This window comes from Pseudorca crassidens, chromosome 9, assembly GCF_039906515.1.
Source record: "Pseudorca crassidens isolate mPseCra1 chromosome 9, mPseCra1.hap1, whole genome shotgun sequence".
NCBI lineage: Eukaryota > Metazoa > Chordata > Mammalia > Artiodactyla > Delphinidae > Pseudorca > Pseudorca crassidens.
The window spans coordinates 39,301,500-39,324,335 of NC_090304.1; the positions used below are offsets into that span (position 1 = coordinate 39,301,500).

Genomic DNA, 22,836 nt, shown 5'->3' on the forward strand with positions numbered 1-22,836 from the left:
CGAGAGTCTCCTCAAACCAAATTTTTTCTCTATGCAGTCTCTAAACATTACCACCCAGTGGCACTGAGAATCCTAGAAGCAGCTCAGTGAGGTCAGCTATATTTCCGAAAGCCTAAAGTAGCCATGCAGAACAGTAAAATGGGATCCAAGTGTATTCATTCCTTCTCACTTAACATACATAAAAAAGGGCATTATTTTCACAGAAAAGGTAAAAAATGTATTCTGTCTGATGCTTACCTTTCCTGCACCCATAAGTCTCAAGAACTTCTGTTTTCTTTCTTCATTACCTAAGTCTGCTGCCTCCCAATTGCTAGATCCAAGCTGGAAAAGAAATTAGCCAATTAATCTTTTTTGCATAGTAATAAATATTTAAAAATTTAGAGTCTACCAGTAAATCCCAAGCTTTTTCCCCCTGTCAGTTTTCACTATAAACTGGACTCACTCTTGCTTAGGAAGTTAAGCATATGCATAATATTCGAATTAGAATATACTCCTTTTCTGTTACCTTAAGGGAAAGTCCTTTAGTTCTTTTGCAGCCAGAGATCTGGTTTTCAAAAGTTTATACTATAAGAATTACCTGAAGGGCTGGTTAAAACACAAACTGCTGGGCTACACCTCAAGAGTTTCAAACTTAGCAGATCTGGGGTGGGGCTTGAAGATTTATTTCACTTCTAACAAATTCCTAAGAGATGCTGATGCTGCTGATGTAGGGTACCACACTTTGAGACCTACTGCCTTAGAGCCTTGCAGGGCCCTAGGGTACCTAATACTTTGAACCCAGGAGGCTGCTACAGCTGTTAACTGAACTTAAAACCCTGGCTATATTGATATTCTAAAGAACAGTACAATATCAGAGTCAACTGGACCCAATTTTAGTTTCTTTTTTGAACACTTTCCTTATTTGTAAGGACTGATGTGTGAGGACTTTTTTTTTTAATATTTATTTGGTTGGGCCCAGTCTTAGTTGTGGCAGGCTGCCTCCTTAGCTACTGCATGCGAACTCTTAGTTGTGGCATGCATGTGGGATCTAGTTCCCTGACCAGGGATTAAACCCAGGCCCCGGGCATTGGGAGTGCAAAGTCTTAACCACTGTGCCACCAGGGAAGTACCTGTTAGGACTTTTATTCTTACTTAAAGGTCTTCCAAAGAACAAAGAGAAAATTTACTAATTTTTTTTAAAAAAAGAATAGAACTCATTCTATCTTGTAATTATCAAATGGGTCTATTGAACCCTTTTATAAATCTAATATATATTATGGAATCCTAGCGATATTTTTCCCTACATATTGAAACAAATTTAAGAATTATTTCATTATAATTCATTAATCATTCCCAAATATGCTAAAAATGACTAAAATAACAAGATAGAAAAGTGGTAGAAAAGTTTTCTCATCGTGTTGTCCAAAGTGCTGCATCATCTTTCAAGAAGACATCACCCCTCTGTTGTATGCTTCTAGCTCTCTTTGGACCCAGCTGAAAATTTTAATTTCTACTCATGACAACCGAGTAAAAAACTGAAAACTGACAGAAGGCATTTCACAATTATTAGACGAATAACAAGGTGAATGCAAAATGACAGGTAGTGTCTATAAACTAATGATAATGGCAAACTTAACTGCAATTAAACGAGTTTTTGGATGATGAAATACTAGATAACTTTTCTCCAACCGGGAGTCAATGAGAGACAAAATAACAAAAATATATGGTACTTTCATCTAGAAAGCCATTCAATAGGAAGAACTTCATCTTGCAATATTTTGCAATATTGCTACAACAGCCTGGACCATCCCGTTTTTCTAAAGAGGTATGTGACTATTTAATATCATCTTTTATGATATTTGTACACCAAAATTTACTTGATATGGTTTGTAAGTGGACAAGTACCGAGGGCAGGTGACTAGAAGGAATATAGAAATGAAAAACATTCATTGGATTGATCATTCTCATTGAGTTTATAATCTAAAAATGAAAATGTTTTGCAATTATAGAGCAAAGAAGACAAACCCCGTTTGACACAAAACTATGAGCAATGAAAACACTTCAAAAAAATTCTTCAAGTATATTTTGATGATGCAAATCCAAGAACTAAAATAAAGCTAAAATCCATTAGAAACATATTTGAAATCTGAAATTATATGTTTCAGTTTCACACATGACAACTGATAAGCTGTTAGCTATATTCAGAAAATGCTAAACATTTTGGGTATATATATAGTGAAAAATCAAGAAAACTAGGTTTGCTATGGTTCAGTTCATATCAAAATTTCTAATAAAGTTGTTTTTACTATCCTTTTATTCTTCTGAATATTATTCATAAAAGACTAATAGAATAATACATATATCAAACAATGATGACCATCCCTCCTGGGCATATGAGAGTTGAAGTATTTGTACCATACTGGACACCCACTTATGGCTATTCCTTTTGGCTACCTAAGTTCCAAATCTCTACTTCTTTCCATCTGACAGTTCATATTTTTTCATAGACTAGTTAGTTCTTAACTGTTTCTGGCTCAATATAGTTAAAACAAAACAAAAAACAAAAAAACAAAGTACCAGTGAGGCTTAAGTTCTGATTCTCACTAAATCACTGTTCCCTGGACCTGGCATAGAGTAGCAAGTACCTTGCTCAAGTGCTGCATTCTAAAAATCACATGGGTGCCTGATACATTCTTAGAGATTCTCCACCAGTTACTAAAATTAACCTCCCCATTCCTCTTACTTCCTGAAAGATAGCTTTCAATTCTCCCCTCCAATCAAACCAATGAAACCATTTTTAAGTTGGCTTCATCCTTAATACCCTTATTATAGAACAGCAGTCAATTTACCTCCTCCTCAGTACACCCTGTAGTAACTCTTAGAATTTATTTCTACCATTGTCAGCGTTTTCCTACAACTGGATTCAATGATTTGTTACCCCCATTAAATGTGTGAGGTCAGTGGGCAAAGAAAACTTTATCTTTTACATGCAGAGGTTTATTAGAAATTGCTGACCAACTACACACTATAATTGGGTTATTTTCTAAACGTAGACATATATTTAAAAAACAAATATATTATATTCTGGGGCTTCCCTGGTGGCGCAGTGGTTAAGAATCCGCCTGCCAATGCAGGGGACACGGGTTCGAGCCCTGGTCTGGGAAGATCCCACATGCCGTAGGGCAACTAAGCCCGTGCGCCACAACTACTGAGCCTGCGCTCTAGAGCTCGTGAGCCACAACTACTGAAGCCTGTGCCCCTAGAGCCTGTGCTCTGCAACAAGAGAAGCCACTGCAATGAGAAGCCCTTGCACCGCAACGAAGAGTAGACCCCGCTCTCCACAACTAGAGAAAGCCCGCGCACAGCAACAAAGACCCAACGTAGCCAATAAATAGAATAAATCTATTAAAAATATATATTATGCTTAAAAGATTAAAAACACAAGCACTTAAAGATAACTCCCAATTACCAACAAAAATAAAATTAATATTAAAGAAACTGACTAAAAAAAAAAAAATCACCGTCAAGGGACAAGTTACTACTCTATTGCACTAAAATATAGAATTAGTAACATAATCCTTTTCAGATAACGTGTGAAGGTCCTAGGACCTAATCTTGAATTGCAACTGTAACCACCTCTTTTAAAGAAAATGCTTATAGGATTGGAAAAGGTCTTAAAGGTCATCTAGTTTAAACTGATCCCATCAAAAGCTGTAGAGATTTAATTACTTAATCCCTTTAACTTTGTTAAATTACCTAATATCACCTAGAGTTTTGTGTCAAAAAGATTATTTCTTTGATTCTAGCAAAACAGGTGCTTGACATTCTAGCAATCAAGTCACAGTTAAATACCAGGAGGAAAACAATGTAATAGTTTTTAAAAGGGCACCCAAGTTACTCAAAAGCCTAGATACATTCCTGGTAGGTACTGGCCTACCACATTAACAAGAAAAGATCTCAAAACCAGTTGTAGGGAGGAACAGCAGGAATGAATAAATCTCACTATATAACTATTTGTCCCCAAATTTTTACTGATTACTAATCTTTCTGCACAGCTAAAATCAATTTCAGTAAAGAGCCTTACTATTCTGGACCTAACCCCACCACTTACCCAAAGAGGGATGAGTCTTAACATCATCTCATTTGCTACAACTGATGCACTAACAGTGTTCAGTGAGCTTTCTATAGTTCGCAAAGTAAAATATTATGAAAGGAACTCAACTGCACTATAGAAAATAAACTCTACACATTCAGAAATTGACAGCACTTTAAACAACCTAAAGAAAACTAGATGTCCTCCCTTCTTCACTCTTAACTATGACCTCTCCATCGGCCCCCCCCCCCCCAGTTTCCCCATCAACGTTTCCATGGCATTTATCCATTGTATGAAGGACCCAGTTTTACGTTTATTGGTTACTGCAGCATCCATGACACCGCGCTAGGGGCTAGTACAAACACACAAAAGGCCTAGGATAAACACCACAGTTATTCATCTTTGAATTCCCAACACCTGGCACAGCAGTAAATATTTAATGGTTTACTTTAAGGAATGAATGCTTTGCAATTTAAACTGGCAACTGTAGGGGGAGGGAGGAGAGGGAAGAGAGGTACTTGACATCGAAACGGGCTTCTACGTCTCAACGTATTAGGCCTCAGCACGGTGCGCCAGAACCAAATTATTCCCCTGGTACCATTTTTCCGTTCAATATTTTATTGGTTTACTCTTAATAGTACAGTTAAGTTTAACTCTTAACAGTACATTGCAAAAATAATCCCGGCCAGAAAAATCTGTCCAAATTTGCATGAACATCTTGACTTTATCACAGCAGCATTTTAAGCCTAAAACAGGGAGGATCTTGCCGTTTCTACTGAATAGAAAGGCCCCATAAAGAAGCTTCATCAGCCCACGAACAGGCAAACATGGTCCCTTGACTAAGCTCTTTCACTTCTCAACCATTCAGGATTTCCTTCCTCGATTCCCCTTCCTACGCAGGCCTCCGGCTCTTAGCATGCGGACCTCTTCAAACATTCCAACTCAAATTAAGCAAAAGGGATATTTCCCATTCTTCTGGGTCCTTCCCCTCGGCCCTCCCCCTTCAGGTCACCTCAGACGCTTCCTCCGTCTTCATCCACCCTTCCCGGCCTACCCCAGCCTTTAGTAGGCCTCAACCCTCCACCACTCCGCCATTGTTATTTACATCGTCGTCTGGGGAGGCTGAACGCTTCACCCCGTGCGGATGGGACTCTCTGGCAGCACTCATCGTTGCGGAGACCCCAACGGGAAATGCCAAACCCACTCGCCGTTCTCCTCAGCCGCGGCGCCAGCAGCCTGCAGTCCGCCACCAGCCCAAGGAGCGCCACTCCACAACGCAGAGCCTCTCCGGGTCTTCTCCGCCACTGTCGTCACCGCCGCGTGCGCTCTCCACCCAGGAGCGCTCTGGGAGTTGTAGTTTTCTGGTTCACCACATACCGCCAGAACAAAGGGGACGGAGGGTTGACTAAAACTACAAATCCCAGGAAGCCCAGCGGCGCAGCTCGCGCTGTGTGGCGGGAGTGCCCGCCGAAGCTGCGTCTTCCTCGGCTGGTGGAGGGAGCTTTTCGTCGAGTGGGTATGGCGGTGATCCTTGTGCTCAAGCTTCGTCGCTACAGAAAGAGACTTAGGCTGGCTTTTCGCATTTTCCTGTGAGACGCTGCCCCATTGACAAATGCATTTGTTATAGTTAAGCACCTAGGTTTAAAGGTAATGTTTGAGGCTTATTGAATCCTCACGAGTACAGTCACCGCAAGACAAAAACCGTTCAGAAAAAAATATGGCTCCTACCGTTTCCCCCGTGGTGTTCTCTATTGCTCGTAGGTGATTTCTAAATCGGTGGGGCAGCTTTTAAAAAACTCCCGCCAAACATTTTCCCGCTTTCTCATTCTCACTGAAATGAGTTCATATTGGTGGTAAATGCCACTTAATTGGCCATTATTGTAACCAAGGTTCATATGAGGGAATCCTGTAAGCTTTCCATGCGGCTTTATGTGAAGTGGGAGTGACCCTCTTCAACCTCGCTGCTGGTATGTAGGCTTTGTACTTTGGGGGCCTTTTCAAAGTGAAGTCCATCTCTGCGAAAAAGCCCTGTATCTTTTTCTTTTCTTTTTAAGAAATATTTACTTTAAAAAAAAATTGAGGTGAAATTAACATTATACAAAATTAACCATTTTAAAGTGTACAGTTAAGTAGCACTTAGTACATAAACAGTGCTGTGCAACCGTCACCTCTTCCTAGTTCCAAGACATTTTCATCACCCCAAAAGGAACTGTCAATACCCATTAAGAAGCCCTTCCCCCATCTCCCCTCTCCCCACCAACCACTGTCAGAAAGAAAGCACTGAATCTATAGGTATTACTAGGATACTGGAGTTTAATTCATGGAGTGTCAAGGTATCTGAAGTTTTAACTAGGCCTGAATCTGAACCTCCTTTTTCCTTACTTATTCTGAAGCTTTCTGACCTTGTTCAGAATTTTAATTTTGTTCTAAAACAAAAGTAAGTACAGTCTGTACAGACAATACAGATGAAGAGTGCAATTTGGTACTGAGAGCAGCCTGTGAAACTGCTTAACTATTAGCTTATGATCTCAGCAGTTACACTAGTTTGCCTGCCTGTGCAGAAATAGTATTACTTTACTAGATTTCAGATGATCACTGAATCTTTTATAGAACTGTGACTAGTGGAAGACAGTTCTTTAACTTATGCAGTCATGTATTCAAATTTTGCTCTTTTATTTTGGAAGCAAAGGAATAACAATTCTAATTAGGGTAATATTTTTAAAAATCTAAGGTAGGGTCATATTTTATAACCAAGCAAGGGTATCTTTATCAATTAGTTCTGTGGTAAGAATAAACCTTAAGGAGGAGAAGAGTAAACCCATGAGGAGAAAAGGTATTTTTGGGAAGTGGTTGCTTGCTCTTTACTATTAATTAAATTATTTATAGTGCTTTGCCTAACTCCATGATTCTACCAAGTTTCTATTATCATAACTACAATGAAATACAGTTAAGTTACAGAATTTTCTAGGATGGACTACAGTTCATACTCAAAGGGTTTGACAGACTATAATATATATAATTTAGAATCCTTACTTTTGTTATCAATAAACAAATAGGATGGCTGAATAGGTAATGTAGACTTCTGAAAGAATTCTGAAATAAAAAAGGGCCATCAGTAAGGTTAGTAGTTAGTAAATAGTTCAAACTTTACTAATTGATGAAAGTCCAGAAAAGTTTAATGAGCTAGTGACCTTTTATTTCTTCACCAGAATTGTTGGCACTTGGATGGCTAAATTTTCAAGTTATCATAAAACAAGATTAAAATCCAAGAAGTAACGTAGGAGATAATAAAGTCTGGATCGTTTCATCAGATTTTATTCAGTTTCATATACAGAAGGCTATAGGTAAGGATGAAATTATGCAGTGTAATAGAACTGCATATGTGGCAGAAAAACTCGGTAATACTCTTTTTCCTTGTATTTTTTTTAACATCTTTATTGGAGTATAATTGCTTTACAATGGTGTGTTAGTTTCTGCTTTATAACAAAGTGAATCAGTTATACATATACACATGTTCCCATATCTCTTCCCTCTTGGGTCTCCCTCCCTCCCACCTTCCCTATCCCACCCCTCTAGGTGATCACAAAGCACCGCTGAGCTGATCTCCCTGTGCTATGTGGCTGCTTCCCACTAGCTAGCTATTCTACGTTTGGTAGTGTATATATGTCCATGCCACTCTCTCACTTTGTCACAGCCTACCCTTCGCCCTCCCCACATCCTCAAGTCCATTCTCTAGTAGGTCTGCGTCTCCATTCCTGTCTTACCCCTAAGTTCTTCATGACCTTTTTTTTTTTCTTAGATTCCATATATATGTATTAGCGTACGGCATTTGTTTTTCTCTTTCTGACTTACTTCACTCTGTATGACAGACTCTAGGTCCATCCACCTCAATACAAATAACTCAATTTCGTTTCTTTTTATGGCTGAGTAATATTCCATTGTATATGTGCCACATCTTCTCTATCTATTCATCCGATGATGAACATTTAGGTTGATTCCATCTCCTGGCTATTCTAAATAGAGCTGCAATGAACATTTTGGTACATGACTCTTTTTGAATTATGATTTTCTCAGGGTATATGCCCAGTAGTGGGATTGCTGGGTCGTGTGGTAGTTCTATTTCTAGTTTTTTAAGGAACCTCTATACTGTTCTCCATAGTGGCTGTATCAATTTACATTCCCACAAACAGAGCAATAGGGTTCCCTTTTCTCCACACCCTCTCCAGCATTTATTGTTTCTAGATTTTTTGATGATGGCCATTCTGACCGGTGTGAGATGATATCTCATTGTAGTTTTGATTTACATTTCTCTGATGATTAATGATGTTGAGCATTCTTTCATGTGTTTGTTGTCAGTCTGTATATCTTCTTTGGAGAAATGTCTGTTTAGGTCTTCTGCCCATTTTTGGATTCGGTTGTTTGGGGTTTTTTGTTTGTTTTTTTTTTGTTTGTTTTGCGGTACACGGGCCTCTCACTGTTGTGGCCTCTCCCGTTGCGGAGCACAGGCTCCGGATGCGCAGGCTCAGCGGCCATGACTCAAGGGCCCAGCCGCTTCGTGACATGTGGGATCCTCCTGGACCAGGGCACGAACCCGCATCCCCTGCATCGGCAGGCGGACTCTCAACCACTGTGCCACCAGGGAAGCCCAGGTTGCTGGGTTTTTTTGATATTGAGCTGCATGAGCTGCTTGTAAATTTTGGAGATTAATCCTTTGTCAGTTGCTTCATTTGCAAGTATTTTCTCCCATTCTGAGGGTTGTCTTTTGGTCTTCTTTATGGTTTCCTTTGCTGTGCAAAAGCTTTTAAGTTTCATTAGGTCCCATTTGTTTATTTTTATTTCCATTTCTCTAGGAGGTGGGTCAAAAAGGATCTTGCTGTGATTTATGTCATAGAGTGTTCTGCCTATGTTTTCCTCTAAGAGTTTGATAGTTTCTGGCCTTAAATTTAGGTCTTTAATCCATTTTGAGCTTATTTTTGTGTGTGGTGTTAGGGAGTGTTCTAATCTCGTACTTTTACATGTACCTGTCCAGTTTTCCCAGCACCACTATTGAAGAGGCTGTCTTTTCTCCAGTGTATATTCTTGCCTCCTTTATCAAAGATAAGGTGACCATATGTGCGTGGGTTTATCTCTGGGCTTTCTATCCTGTTCTTTGATCTGTATTTCTGTTTTTGTGCCAGTACCATACTGTCTTGATTACTGTAGCTTTGTAGTATAGTCTGAAGTCAGGGAGCCTGATTCCTCCAGCTCGATTTTTCGTTCTCAAGATTGCTTTGGCTATTCGGGGTCTTTTGTGTTTCCATACAAATTGTGAAATTTTTGTTTGTTTGTTTGTTTTTTTGTTTTTTGCGGTACGCGGGCCTCGCACTGTTGTGGCCTCTCCCATTGCAGAGCAAAGGCTCTGGACACGCAGGCTCAGTGGCCACGGCTCACGGGCCCAGCCACTCCGTGGCATGTGCGATCCTCCCGGACCGGGGCACGAACCCGTGTCCCCTGCATCAGCAGGTGGACTCTCAACCACTGCGCCACCAGGGAAGCCCTTATACAAATTGTGAAATTTTTTGTTCTAGTTCTGTGAAAAATGCCAGTGGTAGTTTGATAGGGATTACATTCAATCTGTAGATTGCTTTGGGTAGTAGTATCATTTTCACAATGTTGATTCTTTCAATCCAAGAACATGGTATATCTCTCCATCTATTTGTATCCTCTTTAATTTCTTTCATCAGTGTCTTATAATTTTCTGCATACAGGTCTTTTGTCTCCTTAGGTAAGTTTATTCCTAGATATTTTATTCTTTTTGTTTCAATGGTAAATGGGAGTGTTTTCTTGATTTCACGTTCAGATTTTTCATCCTTAGTGTATAGGAATGCCAGAGATTTCTGTGCATTAATTTTTTTTTTTTTTTTTTGTGGTACGCGGGCCTCTCACTGTTGCGGCCTCTCCCGTTGCGGAGCACAGGCTCCGGACGCGCAGGCTCAGCGGCCATGGGTCACGGGCCCAGCCGCTCCGCGGCATGTGGGATCTTCCCGGACCGGGGCACGAACCCGCGTCCCCTGCATCGGCAGGCGGACTCTCAACCACTGCGCCACCAGGGAAGCCCCCTGTGCATTAATTTTTTATCCTGCTACTTTACCACAATCATTGATTAGCTCTAGTAGTTTTCTGGTAGCATCTTTAGGATTCTCTATGTATAGTATCATGTCATCTGCAAACAGTGACAGCTTTACTTCTTCTTTCCCGATTTGAATTCCTTTTATTTCTTTTTCTTCTCTGATTGCTGTGGCTAAAACTTCCAAAACTATCTTGAATAATAGTGGTGAGAGTGGGCAACCTTGTCTTGTTCCTGATCTTAGTGGAAATGGTTTCAGTTTTTCACCATTGAGGACAATGTTGGCTGTGGGTTTGTCATATATGGCCTTTATTATGTTGAGGAAAGTTCCCTCTGTGCCTACTTTCTGCAGTGTTTTTATTATAAATGGGTGTTGAATTTTGTCGAAAGCTTACTCTGCATCTATTCAGATGATCATATGGTTTTTCTCCTTCAATTTGTTAATATGGTGTATCACATTGATTGATTTGCGTATATTGAAGAATCCTTGCGTTCCTGGAATAAACCGCACTTGATCATGGTGTATGATCCTTTTAATGTGCTGTTGGATTCTGTTTGTTAGTATTTTGTTGAGGATTTTTGCATCTCTGTTCATCAGTGATATTGGCCTGTAGTTTTCTTTCTTTGTGACATCTTTGTCTGGTTTTGGTCTCAGGGTGATGGTGGCCTCGTAGAATGAGTTTGGGAGTGTTCCTCCCTCTGCTATATTTTAGAAGAGTTTGAGAAGGATATGTATTAGCTTTTCTCTAAATGTTTGATAGAATTCACCTGTGAAGCCATCTGGTCCTGGGCTTTTGTTTGTTGGAAGATTTTTAATCACAGTTTCAATTTCAGTGCTTGTGATTGGTCTGTTCATATTTTCTATTTCTTCCTGATTCAGTCTCGGAAGGTTGTGCATTTCTAAGAATTTGTCCATTTCTTCCAGGTTGTCCATTTTATTGGCATATAGTTGCTTGTAGTAATCTCTCATGATCTTTTGTATATCTACAGTGTTAGTTGTTACTTCTCCTTTTTCATTTCTAATTCTATTGATTTGAGTTTTCTCCCTTTTTTTCTTGATGAGCCTCGCTAATGGTTTATCAATTTTGTTTATCTTCTCAAAGAACCAGCTTTTAGTTGTACTAATCTTTGCTATTGTTTCCTTCATTTCTTTTTCATTTATTTCTGATATGATCTTTATGATTTCTTTCCTTCTGCTAACTTTGGGGCTTTTTTGTTCGTCTTTCTCTAATTGCTTTAGGTGCAAGGTTAGGTTGTTTATTCGAGGTGTTTCCTGTTTCTTAAGGTGGGATTGTTTTGCTATAAACTTCCCTCTTAGAACTGCTTTTGCTGCATCCCATAGGTTTTGGGTCGTCGTGTCTCCATTGACATTTGTTTCTAGGTATTTTTTTATTTCCTCTTTGATTTCTTAAGTGATCACTTCGTTATTAAGTAGTGTATTGTTTAGCCTCCATGTGTTTGTATTTTTTACAGATCTTTTCCTGTAATTGATATCTAGTCTTATAGCATTGTGGTCGGAAAAGATACTTGATACAATTTCAGTTTTCTTAAATTTACCAAGGCTTGATTTGTGACCCAAGATATGATCTATCCTGGAGAATGTTCCATGAGCACTTGAGAAAAATGTGTATTCTGTTGTTTTTGGATGGAATGTCTTATAAATATCAATTAAGTCCATCTTGTTTAGTGTATCATTTAAAGCTTGTGTTCCCTTATTTATTTTCATTTTGGATGATCTGTCCATTGGTGAAAGTGGGGTGTTAAAGTCCCCTACTATGAATGTGTTACTGTCGATTTCCCCTTTTATGGCTGTTAGTATTTGCCTTATGTATTGAGGTGGTCCTATGTTGGGTGCATTCTTCCTTGTTTTTAAAAACAAGAAGATACTCTAAAATACCTTCTTCAGGATTGGAACTGTTCCATCTTCATTTTTTTTTGTTTCTGTATCTTCTAGGACAATGCCTGCCACAGGGTAGTTAATATTTTTTAAATTAATATAGGAAATATGAAATTATACAGTGTAACAGAATTGTATCTCGTATAAGGCCCAGAAACTCTGCAGTGTCCTTCTTTCTTGGGTAGTAAAGACAAGGAAAGGAGACCCTGTTACTAATAGGATTTTAAAATAATTTTCCTGAGTATAGAGACCATGCCTTCCTCAGTTTTATATACTCAATGCTTAGCATGTAGTAGGCATTCATAAATGTTTGTTGAGTGCATACATTGATATCCCTCAACTAAGGGGAGTCATAACTGAGCATAGTTAACAAACCTAAAGAAGAAATAAAAGCTCTGTACAAAAAAAATCTGCTGTTTTACTTGAGACTAAAAAAAAATTCCTGAAGCCATTATTATAACTATTATATATTGAATTCCACTATGTGCTATATACTTTGCTAGGTGCTTTTTAAATAACTGATATCAAAGCTTCACAACAATTTGCAAGAATCTTTATTTTATAGATAATGAAGCTTAAGAAATGTTAAATACTTGCCCATAATCATAGAGCTACCGAGCGAGTGGCTCAGCTGGGATTGAGTCCTTAAGTCTGTCAAACTCCAAAAACCCATGCACTTTCCACTGTGCCAGTATAACTCAACATTTATATAGGGTACTTAGTATGTGTCAGGCAGTGTGCTAAATTTCTGGAAAACCAGAATAAATAATAGGTAATCCCTTACCTCAAGGAGTTTACAGCTTGGTGGGGGAAGAATGATTAAATGGCACCAGTAAGTTACAGCAGTTCATTTTAGCTGAGGGAAAAGGGGAAATTCTTCCCCAAAAGTTTTTGAGCTAGGCCTTGGAAAACAGTGGAGGCAGGGTGGGGCATGTATTTGGAAATGGTTAGTGTCTTGTGTGACTGAAACCTGATAAGCACAAAAGTATCATATTCCGAGACAAAACTCTGTAGCCTGATCAAAGCCAGCCTGATCAAAGCCTTGAGTTTCAGTCTTCCACTCTGTCTCTTCAGGTTCAAATCATCTGTTTAATAGATTTATTATATCCTTCTCCCATCCTTGAATAGTTCCCCAGTTAAATCCATTTTACACATCATGGCGGGATCCATCATCTGAAAATGGAATGTAGACACTCTCCTGCTCAAAAACTTCTGGAGCTTTCCATTTTATACAGATTTAAGTTGATATAATTAAGCCTATAATTAAGGGTCTATATTCTGACCTCAACATTCATTCCAATATTATTTTCTACTACTACCTTTTATTTATCTTGGTTAGTCTGTCATCATTATTTACAACAAAAATATATGTGCTATTACAGAGGTATGAACAAAGATATATGTCTTGCTGGCTATTCTAGGCTGTAAGATGCTTTTGGATAGGATCTAAGATTAGCATCATGTCTTGTGTATAAACCATGATTCAATAAAATTTTATTGTATTAATATATGAATGAATGTGGTGAGAGAGGAGTAGGTTTATGTGGTAAGAAGTTTTTAATTTTAGACATGTTAAATTTAAAGTATTAGTGGAATACCAAGTGAAGTTGTCTAGTAGACGGTTAGAAATATGGGCTTCAAAGTTAGGAGGGAGCCATAAATGTGGAAATCACCCATCTAGATATGATGGGCAAACTAGTAGAGTGATTGCATTCACCCAGTGAACATGTAGAAGACAGTTACTTGGAAAAGAAAAAAAAAAAAAAGTAGAATGAGGAAGAAGAGCCTGAGATTAAAAGATAGATAGTTTTTTCTCCAAAATCACTTTGCTGTTCTTGCCAATTATAAAAGTAGTATGTGAATATGAGGCTCAATAAAGTATGGTAATCCGTACAGTGAACTACCATGTAGCCATTAAAAAGAAAGAGGAAGCTCTGAAGGTGCTGATATGGGACAATCTCTAAGATACATTGTTGAATGAAAAAAGGAAGATACAAAACAGTGTATACGTTATACTGCATTTGTATTAAAAAGACAGAAAAGAATTAATATATATGCATCAAATATGTCAACAAAGATACCCAAGAAGTAACTGCTAATATTTGTAGACTCCATGCCTGTGGTGGTGGCTGGGGGCTGAGTGCACTGGTAGCAGCAAGACTTTTCACCATCCTTTTTGTATCTTTTGAATTTTAAATTACCTGAATCTATTAGCATATTAAAAATTAACCATAAGTGAATACATAAGTAAATAAAATTAGATTTTAAAAAAGTCAGAGTCACAAAGGTAAGCAGACTTACATGAAGATAAAACAACCCTTTGTAGAAAATGTGGAAAATGAAGAGGAAATAAAAATCACTCATAGTGCCATAGTTGTGAGGTAACTAGTTAACATCTAAATGTAAATCCTTCTAGTTTCTTTTTTCTATTAATTTGGAGGATATACATTTTGTTTTCAATATTATTAATGGTTATACTTTAGTTTTTACTCTAATCAAGATTAAAACAATATCTCAGTGTCTCCTGACTCCCCTGTCAAATGTGTGAAGAATTTAACACTTTTCCTTTTGCCCTTTTCTTCCCTCCCTCACTTTCAGGATAATATAATTTAGGATTTAGGTACAGATTTTTGTTATTGCATCAGTTTTTATTTTACAAATATTTTCCATCAATAATAGTTTGGCATAGTTTTAGGCTTTTTAAATAACAGGTTTATTGAGATATAATTCACATACCACATAATTCACCTATTTAAAGTACACAATTAAATATTTTTGTAATATAGTCACAGAGTTGTGCAATTATCACCGAAATCAATTTTATCATCTTCTAAAGAAACCATGTATCCATCAGCAATTTTTCCTTCCACTTCCCCAAGCCCTAGGCAACCACTAATCTACTTTCTGAATCTATAGATTTGCCTATTCTTAGCCATTTCATATAAATGGAATCATACAATATGTGGTCTCTTGGGATTAAGTTTGACTTAGCATAACGTTTTCAGGGTTCATTCTTATTGTGGCATGTATCAGTACTTTATTCCTTTTTATAGCTGAATAGGATTGCATTGTGTCATATACCACATTTTGTTTATTCATTCATCACTTCATGTGCATTTGGGTTGTTTCCACTATTTGGCTATTATGAATAATGCTGTTATGAACATTTATGTACACATTTTTGTGTGAAAATGTTTTCAGTTCTCATAGGTGTATGTCTAGGAGTGGAATTGCTGTCATGAGGTTACTCAGTGGTTATCTTTTTGAAGAACTGTCAGATTGTTTTCCAAAGTGACTGCGCCATTTTACATTCTCACCAGCAATGTTTGAAGGGCCCAGTTTCTCCACAACCTGGGCAATACTTGTTATTATCTGGTTTTTTTAATTATAGCTATCCTAGTAGATGTGAAGTTACCTTCAGTTTTGAAACCAAATCTTTGAGATGTTTTGGGGTAAAAAATGAGGTGTGCAAAACACCAAGTATACCAATGGCTATGTATACTAATGACATTGTATTAAAGTTCAGAGAGAAAGAGATACAATCTTATTAATTTACACCAATGGCTCTCAAACTCCAGTGCGCATTGGAATCACCTGGAAGATTTTTTGTGAAAGCTTATATTGTTGGGCCCTACCTGAGTTTCTTAATCAGTTAGGACTGTGATGTGTCAGAAGATTTTGTAACAAGTTTCTGGATGCTGCTGCTGGTCTGAGGACCACGTGTTTCGAACCAGTGATTTGACAAACATGTTGGTAATGCTTCCTTTGTGCCCAGTTTCTTCCTTAAGTGTTTTATATATGTTAATATCTCATTTTACAGGTGAGGAAATTGAGGCATATACAGATTAAGTAACTTGCCAAGGAAATGGAGGCATATAAAGGTTAATAATGGGCTTAAGATCACGTATCTAAAAACAGTAGAGCTGATGGCTTGCTCTGGCTGTAATGTTTATGTTCTTAATCACTATGTTATGCTGCTACATGTAGAGTTAGTTCACACGTGGCATACAGGATATTTATTGAATGAAAACTTGCAAATAATCAATTTCCTACAAATTTGTGATGCTCAATTCCAAGAAATAATTGTTCTCTTTCAAGACAATAATCTAAAAAATCAAGGATTCCTTCAATGTGCTTGTGTCTAGTAGTTAATCACTTCATTCATTACCGTGTCCAGTAATTATTAAAATATTTTTGTGTTTATGTTTTTATGATATTTTATGTTTAATGTAAGGTAGGACTACTGTGAATTATAATTTTTATAACAGCAAGTATTGTTGAATATCTAAGTAGTTATATGACCTTGGAGTGTCACTGAAATACTTTGGGTTTCAGTTTCTTAGTCAAACTATGCTTCTGTGATTTGGATTTAGTTGTTCCATTGTAATACTCAGATGATGAAAATCATTCTTTAGTTGAGAAGGGGAATTTAGTTCAGCAGATGGAATTTTCTCAGTTTTAAGATTTTCTCCCTTAAAATTTTCTCAACTTTAGAAAAGTTACTGATGGAAAAACAGAGTTGATCATGCTTTATTTGACAGCTTGTTTCTCTATGGACATTTGTGTTTGGGACTATGATTTTATATTGAATTACTCATCATTTCTTTATACAGTTTTTCCTATTTTGTATATCAGTATTTCATGATGTTTTATAGTTTATTAATGTTTTATCATTTAGACTGGTGTGAAGTTTCTAAAGCTTGTACTACCTCAAATATTTTGTGATATACCTTGACCATATACAAATTAAATTCAGCACACTTTACTAAACATTTCTAGGGGATGCATAAGAAAGAGAATTAAAGAAATTAAAATTTTAGTTGTGATAGTTTTAATTCAGTTTACTAATTAGTAAAATGTATCAGAAAAATTTGTCAAAGACTTGGAAATGGGCAAAACAAAATCACTGGGTTTCTTTTCAAGGGAATGCTGAATGTTTAGGGGCCCTAGAGGGTTTATCTGATTCTATATGAGTGTGTACTTTTTGTGATGTTTGATTGACTAGGCTGTTTTACAGCTCTGCAGGGATAAAAGTTAAATTGTAGAAAACTGAAAACAATGCAAATGTTTTCTGCCCATAGCAATGTAATTGATTCCTATTCTTGGCAATGCAAAAGAATTTTTTTCCAGTAGAGAATATAAATCTCTGTAAGTCAGATTCTATTATGAATTGATTTTCACTTCTTACTGGTTTCCTCGTTAATATGTTAAATAAAATCCCTGGCACTTAACATTTTAACTCATGATTGCTGTCCTTATTGTTTGTATTTATATGAGAGTCATGAGTTTACCATTTTGGAAATTATACTTTAGAATCTTTAACTAATAAAATACACATGTAAATAGCTAAATGTAAGCATATATATATATGAATTTTTAAGAAGTACTCATATGATGTGCTGGAAGTATTAAAACAGCTCTTATTTTTTAAACTATGAGCAGCATTTTCCCTTATTACAAACAATGCATGTACACTTAAGATAAAATATATTCATAAGCAAGAAGAAAATTAAAAACATTTATGATCTCACCACCCAGAAATAATAACTGTTTTGACCTTGGAATTCAGTGTTTCAGACTTATATTTTGTGTTTATTTAATTTTTTTCTAAAATAGGATAAGATTGTATCATTTATTGATTTAAATGATTTAAGCCTTTTTTTTTAAACTTAAGAGGATATAAATGAGCACCTTTTTGACACTTAGTTTTTGAAGATTGTATTTCAGCATTTCTAAGGAGAGGGAGCTAACAAAGCTTCTTGTCAGCAATTTTAGTTGTAATAACTTTGCAGGTGACATGTCATTATGTTAAAAATGAAAGGATGTTAAGTAGGCACATGAAAGCACCAAATACAGAAGAAATTAAAGCAAAAATATTTTAATACTCTGTATTCGAGAGATGGTCACTCTGTATGGGATCTCAGAAGTCTGCCTATACACATTACCATGATGAATGAAATCTTTTTTTTTTTTAATTGTTTTTGTTTTATTTTAGAAAAGAAGCTGGCATGGAGGTTATTGGGGGATTTTAAGGGTGGGGAAGAACCCAAGACTACAAAGGAAATGAAGCCTGGAAAATCAGTATGGTAAAGCAGTCCTATCCTAGCTGTTAACATTTAAAAAGCCCTTTCAAGGACTATAGAAATAAAGGCTACAAATGTCTGGAGCTTGAAATGGCTTTTATACTTTTGAACCTGTTATGAAAGCTTTTCTTAGAACTCTCCTTCTTTCCCCTCCCCCAAAACAAAATAGTTAAAAAAAAAAAAGAGAGATTAAACAGGAAAAGACCAGACATAAAGGATGTTACCATAGCTTATTTTAAATTTCTGAGCCAGAAGAATGGCTTCTTCTTAAGATAGAAAGAAAGAGAGAGAAAGAAAGAAAGAAAGAAAGAAAGAAAGAAAGAAAGAAAGAAAGAAAGGAAGGAAGAAAGAAAAGAAAGAACAAAGAGGAAGAATTGCTTCAAAGTCTGAAGGAAACAAAGAGAATAAGTGGTTATAGCCTTGAATCTTGTGAATTGCTCGTAGCTCAAATGTAGCTGCATTTCCAGCAGGAATCAGCACTTTGATTTTGTTGCTACTAAACTGGTTTATGCACAAGTTACAAAAGTGAAAGAGAAAGAGGCAATGTGCATTGAGACTACTCTGTTTTTAATACAGTATTTGGTTGAACACAAATGTTCTGTATGTTTTCATAAAGAGTAAGTTTAAAAAAATGTTCAAAGGACATGGATTGCTAATTCTTATAAAGTTCCTCACCAGAAGGCTGAGTATGATGTTCCTTCCTTGTTTTATGATTTATTCATTATTTTATTACAACAGAAATGGAAGAATGAATGACCGACTTGTAGTTTTTGTCCTTTTAGCATTGTAAACCATCAAGATTATAGAGGGACTCCAAGTCTCTCTAATGGAGTCTAACTCTACTTAAAAACTTTTAAAGTCCTTCCATGTAATATGGAAGTTCTAAATTTTAGTCCTATCACTGCTATCAATTTAATCACGGCCATGTCACCTAAACTCTCTTAGAGCCAAACTAGTTTATTTTTCTTCCATCTGCAAAACTCTGTAATTCTGTGAATTTAAAAACTGTGGAAGTATTGTTAAGGATAAAATCCTCTTTAAAAAGCAAATCTCAATTAAAAAAAAAGATTCCTAAATTTCAGATGATGTCTTAATTTAACTAGTAATATAAAATGAAATTTTAGTGTGACCACAGAATTTTATTTTTTGAATTTTTTTAATAGAAATACTATAGATATACAGAAAAGTGTACAAATTCTAAGTATATAATTCAGTTGTCACAAAATAAATATATCTACGTGATCACTGCCCAGGTCAAGAAATAAAACATTTTGGGACTTCCCTGGTGGTGCAGTGGTTAAGAATCTGCCTGCCAATGCAGGGGACATAGGTTCGATCCCTGGCCCAGGAAGATCCGATATGCCACAGAGCAGCTAAGCCTGTGTGCCACAACTATGGAGCCTGTGCTCTAAATCCCGTGAGCCTCAACTACTGAGCCCGTGTGCTACAACTACTGAGCCCATGTGCCACAACTACTGAAGCCTGCATGCCTAGAGCCCGTGCTCCGCAAGAGAAGCCACCACAGTGAGAAGCCCACGCACAGCAATGAAGAGTAGCCCCTGCTCACCACAACTAGAGAAAGCCCACACGCAGCAACAAAGACCCAACACAGCAAAAATAAATAAATAAATAAAATGGTTAACTTAAAAAAGAAAAAATAAATAAAACATTTTAAGTGCCCCTTAAGTCTTCCCTCCCAGTTACTACCTTTTCTTCCTTCCCAAAGATAGCTGTCTTGACTTTTAAGAACATAAATTAATTTTCCCTGTTTTTGAGTTTTATTTAAATAGAACCATACAGTATGTATAATTTTATATCTAGCTTCTTTTATACAATGTTGTATTTGAAAGTACGTGGTAAAATTTAAGGTGTTACCATGATCATGATCATGATCACCATAAGGAGAATTTAGTTTTTTGTAAGAGGAGGAGAGATAAACAGTTTAGGTTACAGTAGAACTCTGTTTATTACAGTTGGGCCAATGTTGTACTATAGAAATAAAAAGTAGTCACAAATATGAGTCATGTATGTAATTTAAAATTTTTAGTAGTCACACTAAAAAAAGTAAAAAGAAACAACGTTAATAATGTATTTTATGAAAATCAATATATCCAAAATATTACTCTTTCAACATGCAATCAATATAAAAAGTATTGAGATAGTTAACATTATTTATTTATACTAAGTCTTCAAAACTCCAGTGTGTACTTTATTTTTTTAATTAATTAATTAATTAATTTTTGGCTGCGTTGGGCCTTTGTTGATGAGTGCCAGCTTTCTATAGTTGTGGTGAACAGGGGCTACTCTTCGTTGTGGTGCGCGGGCTTCTCATTGCAGTGGCTTCTGTTGTTGCGGAGCACAGGCTCTAGGCGCATGGGCTTCAATAGTTGTGGCATGTGGGCTCAGCAGTTGTGGCTCGCAGGCTCTAGAGCACAGGCTCAGTAGCTGTGGCACATGGGCTTAGTTGCTCTGCGGCATGTGGGATCTTCCCTGACCAGGGCTTGAACCCGTGTCCCCTGCCTTGGCAGGTAGATTCTTAAGCAGTGCACCGCCAGGGAAGTCCTCAGTGTGTACTTTATACTACAGCACATCTCAGTTAGGGGTAGTCACATTTCCAGTAGCCCAATAAGCCACAGATGCTATTGGCTACTATATTGGACAGCACAGGTTAGGGGCTTTCCATGATAGAATGGGAGAGTGCTCAGTGCTGTACAAACTTGATATTATTAACTCATGCTTTTAGCTATATTCCACTATAATGTATACTAATAGTGGGTTGTTAGTTTATGTTTGAGATATAGGATTTTGAGTTTCTAAAGTGAATAAGAAAGAGCTCTGAACTCTACCACTGAAATTTATTTTTTGAAACTTTTTCAACAGGACTGTTTTGCCAGAGTTTAAATGACAACTTTTAAATCAGAACCATGAACCTATAGGAGTCCAGTATATTCTGAAGTAATTTGCATACTAATGAGCAGCAGCAAGAGAGACATTTGGTGGACTAAAAAGACCTAATGAAAATTAAGAGACACAGGCACTTCCCTGGTGGCACAGTGGTTAAGAATCCACCTGCCAATGCAGGGGACATGGGTTGGAGCCCTGGTCCGGGAAGATCCCACATGCTGTGGAGCAACTAAGCCCATGCGCCACAACTACTGAGCCTGTGCACTGCAACTACTGAAGCCCACGTGCGTAGAGCCAGTGCTCCGCAACAAGAGAAGCCACTGCAATGAGAAACCCGCGCACTGCAACGAAGAGTAGCCCCCACTCGCAGCAACTAGAGAAAGCCCAAGTGCAGCAACAAAGACCCAACGCAGCCAAAAAAAAAAAAAGAAAACTAAGAGACACAACATTCAGAGCAATTGGTAGGTAAATAACAAAGGTTATATAATAACTGTGAAATTTTAATGAGGGAAAAACAATAGACATGACTGACTATATGAAAATGACTTTGCTGTAAACTGAATGTTTATGTCCCCCCAAATTCATATGCTGAAACCTAATCCCCAATGTGATGGTATTTGGAGGTAGGGCCTTTGGGAGATGATTAGGTTATGAGGGCAGAGCTCCCTTGACCCTTCCACCATGTGAGGACACAGCAAAAATACAGCCATCTATGAACTAGGAAGTGGGTTCTCATCAGACACCAATCTGCCGGGGCCTTGATCTTGGACTTCCCAACCTCCAGAACTGGTAGAAATAAATGTTTGTTTTTTAAGTCACCGAGTCTATGGTATTTTTGTTATAGCAGTCCAAATGGACTAAGACAAACTTTGAAAGTTTAGCATAGTAACTTTAGGGAAGTTGGAACTCGAACAAAATTTCCATAGAAGCAGATTTTTTGTTTTTGAGAACAATGCTATAAATAATGTTCACTAGGATAGCCTACATAAATCTATCTGAACTGTAATATAGCTGAAATATTTATCATTTGCAGTAATAAATACTATTATATGCTAAAAGTAAAAGATTTGTATTTTATAGTTTTTAATACTTTTGAAAAATTATGTAGAATTCTTTAGAAGATGAGGAAGGAGGTAGATGATGACAAAGCTGTTTTTAAGGACTAAATGGTTAATGATAGAGCTTATTTTTTCTAAATTTTTATCATGGAAATTTAAATATATATACACAAGTAGACAGAATAATGAGTATTGATACTCTGTGTTTAGTAGGGAAGTAAAAGTTGTTGGTGAGAAAAGTTGGATCAAAGTTTTCTCCATCAGTCACCAGGTGACAATTGCAGCTTGAGATGGTTTAGTAGCTATTTGATTTGGGTTCTGGAGGAGTGGAAGGAGCTGGAGGTAGTATGTAGTTGTGACAGTGTCGACTGCATTGATTCATGAACTGAGTAGGTAGACTTATGGCTAAATGCTTTACAAACCAGAAATTAGATGCCAGAAGTAGGCAGTATAGGATTCCTGGGTTTGATTGTTTCTTCTTTTACCTGTGGTTATTACTAACTGTGGATATTTTGCTTAGTTTCTTGTTTAGTTTCAAAATTACATGAATTTTATGTTTTGCATGAATTTTAGAGAGTTACTGGCTATTGGGAAAACTTACAGTAAATTTTTAGGGACAAAGTATGATTCCCTAAGAAAGTTTATTCTAGATGTATTATCCATATGAAATAAAACTTTTTGTTTATATTGTGAAGTAAATGATATATGTAATGTAA

At 37.0% G+C, this 22,836-nt stretch overlaps 1 protein-coding gene and 1 long non-coding RNA gene across 3 annotated transcripts in view; one reads left to right on the forward strand and one right to left on the reverse strand.

Moving 5' to 3' along the window:
* Positions 1-5,392, reverse strand: part of C9H11orf58 (chromosome 9 C11orf58 homolog) — a 28,564-nt gene extending 23,172 nt beyond the window's left edge. The window contains exons 1-2 of one of the 2 annotated variants that reach the window (XM_067749758.1): positions 5,178-5,392; positions 238-321 (exon numbers count right to left, since the gene is read on the reverse strand). In XM_067749758.1, the coding sequence (XP_067605859.1) occupies positions 238-321; positions 5,178-5,240 (147 nt within the window). In that variant the 5' untranslated portion in view covers positions 5,241-5,392. The remainder of the gene's footprint in view (positions 1-237; positions 322-5,177) is intronic. The other variant, XM_067749759.1, reaches the window with a different exon arrangement.
* Positions 5,393-5,531: 139 nt separating this feature from the next.
* LOC137230417 (uncharacterized) lies at positions 5,532-21,781 on the forward strand. The gene is made up of 3 exons (XR_010946134.1): positions 5,532-5,719; positions 18,071-18,161; positions 21,039-21,781. It is a non-coding gene; the product is annotated as an uncharacterized lncRNA (long non-coding RNA).
* The last annotated feature ends 1,055 nt before the right edge of the window (positions 21,782-22,836 follow it).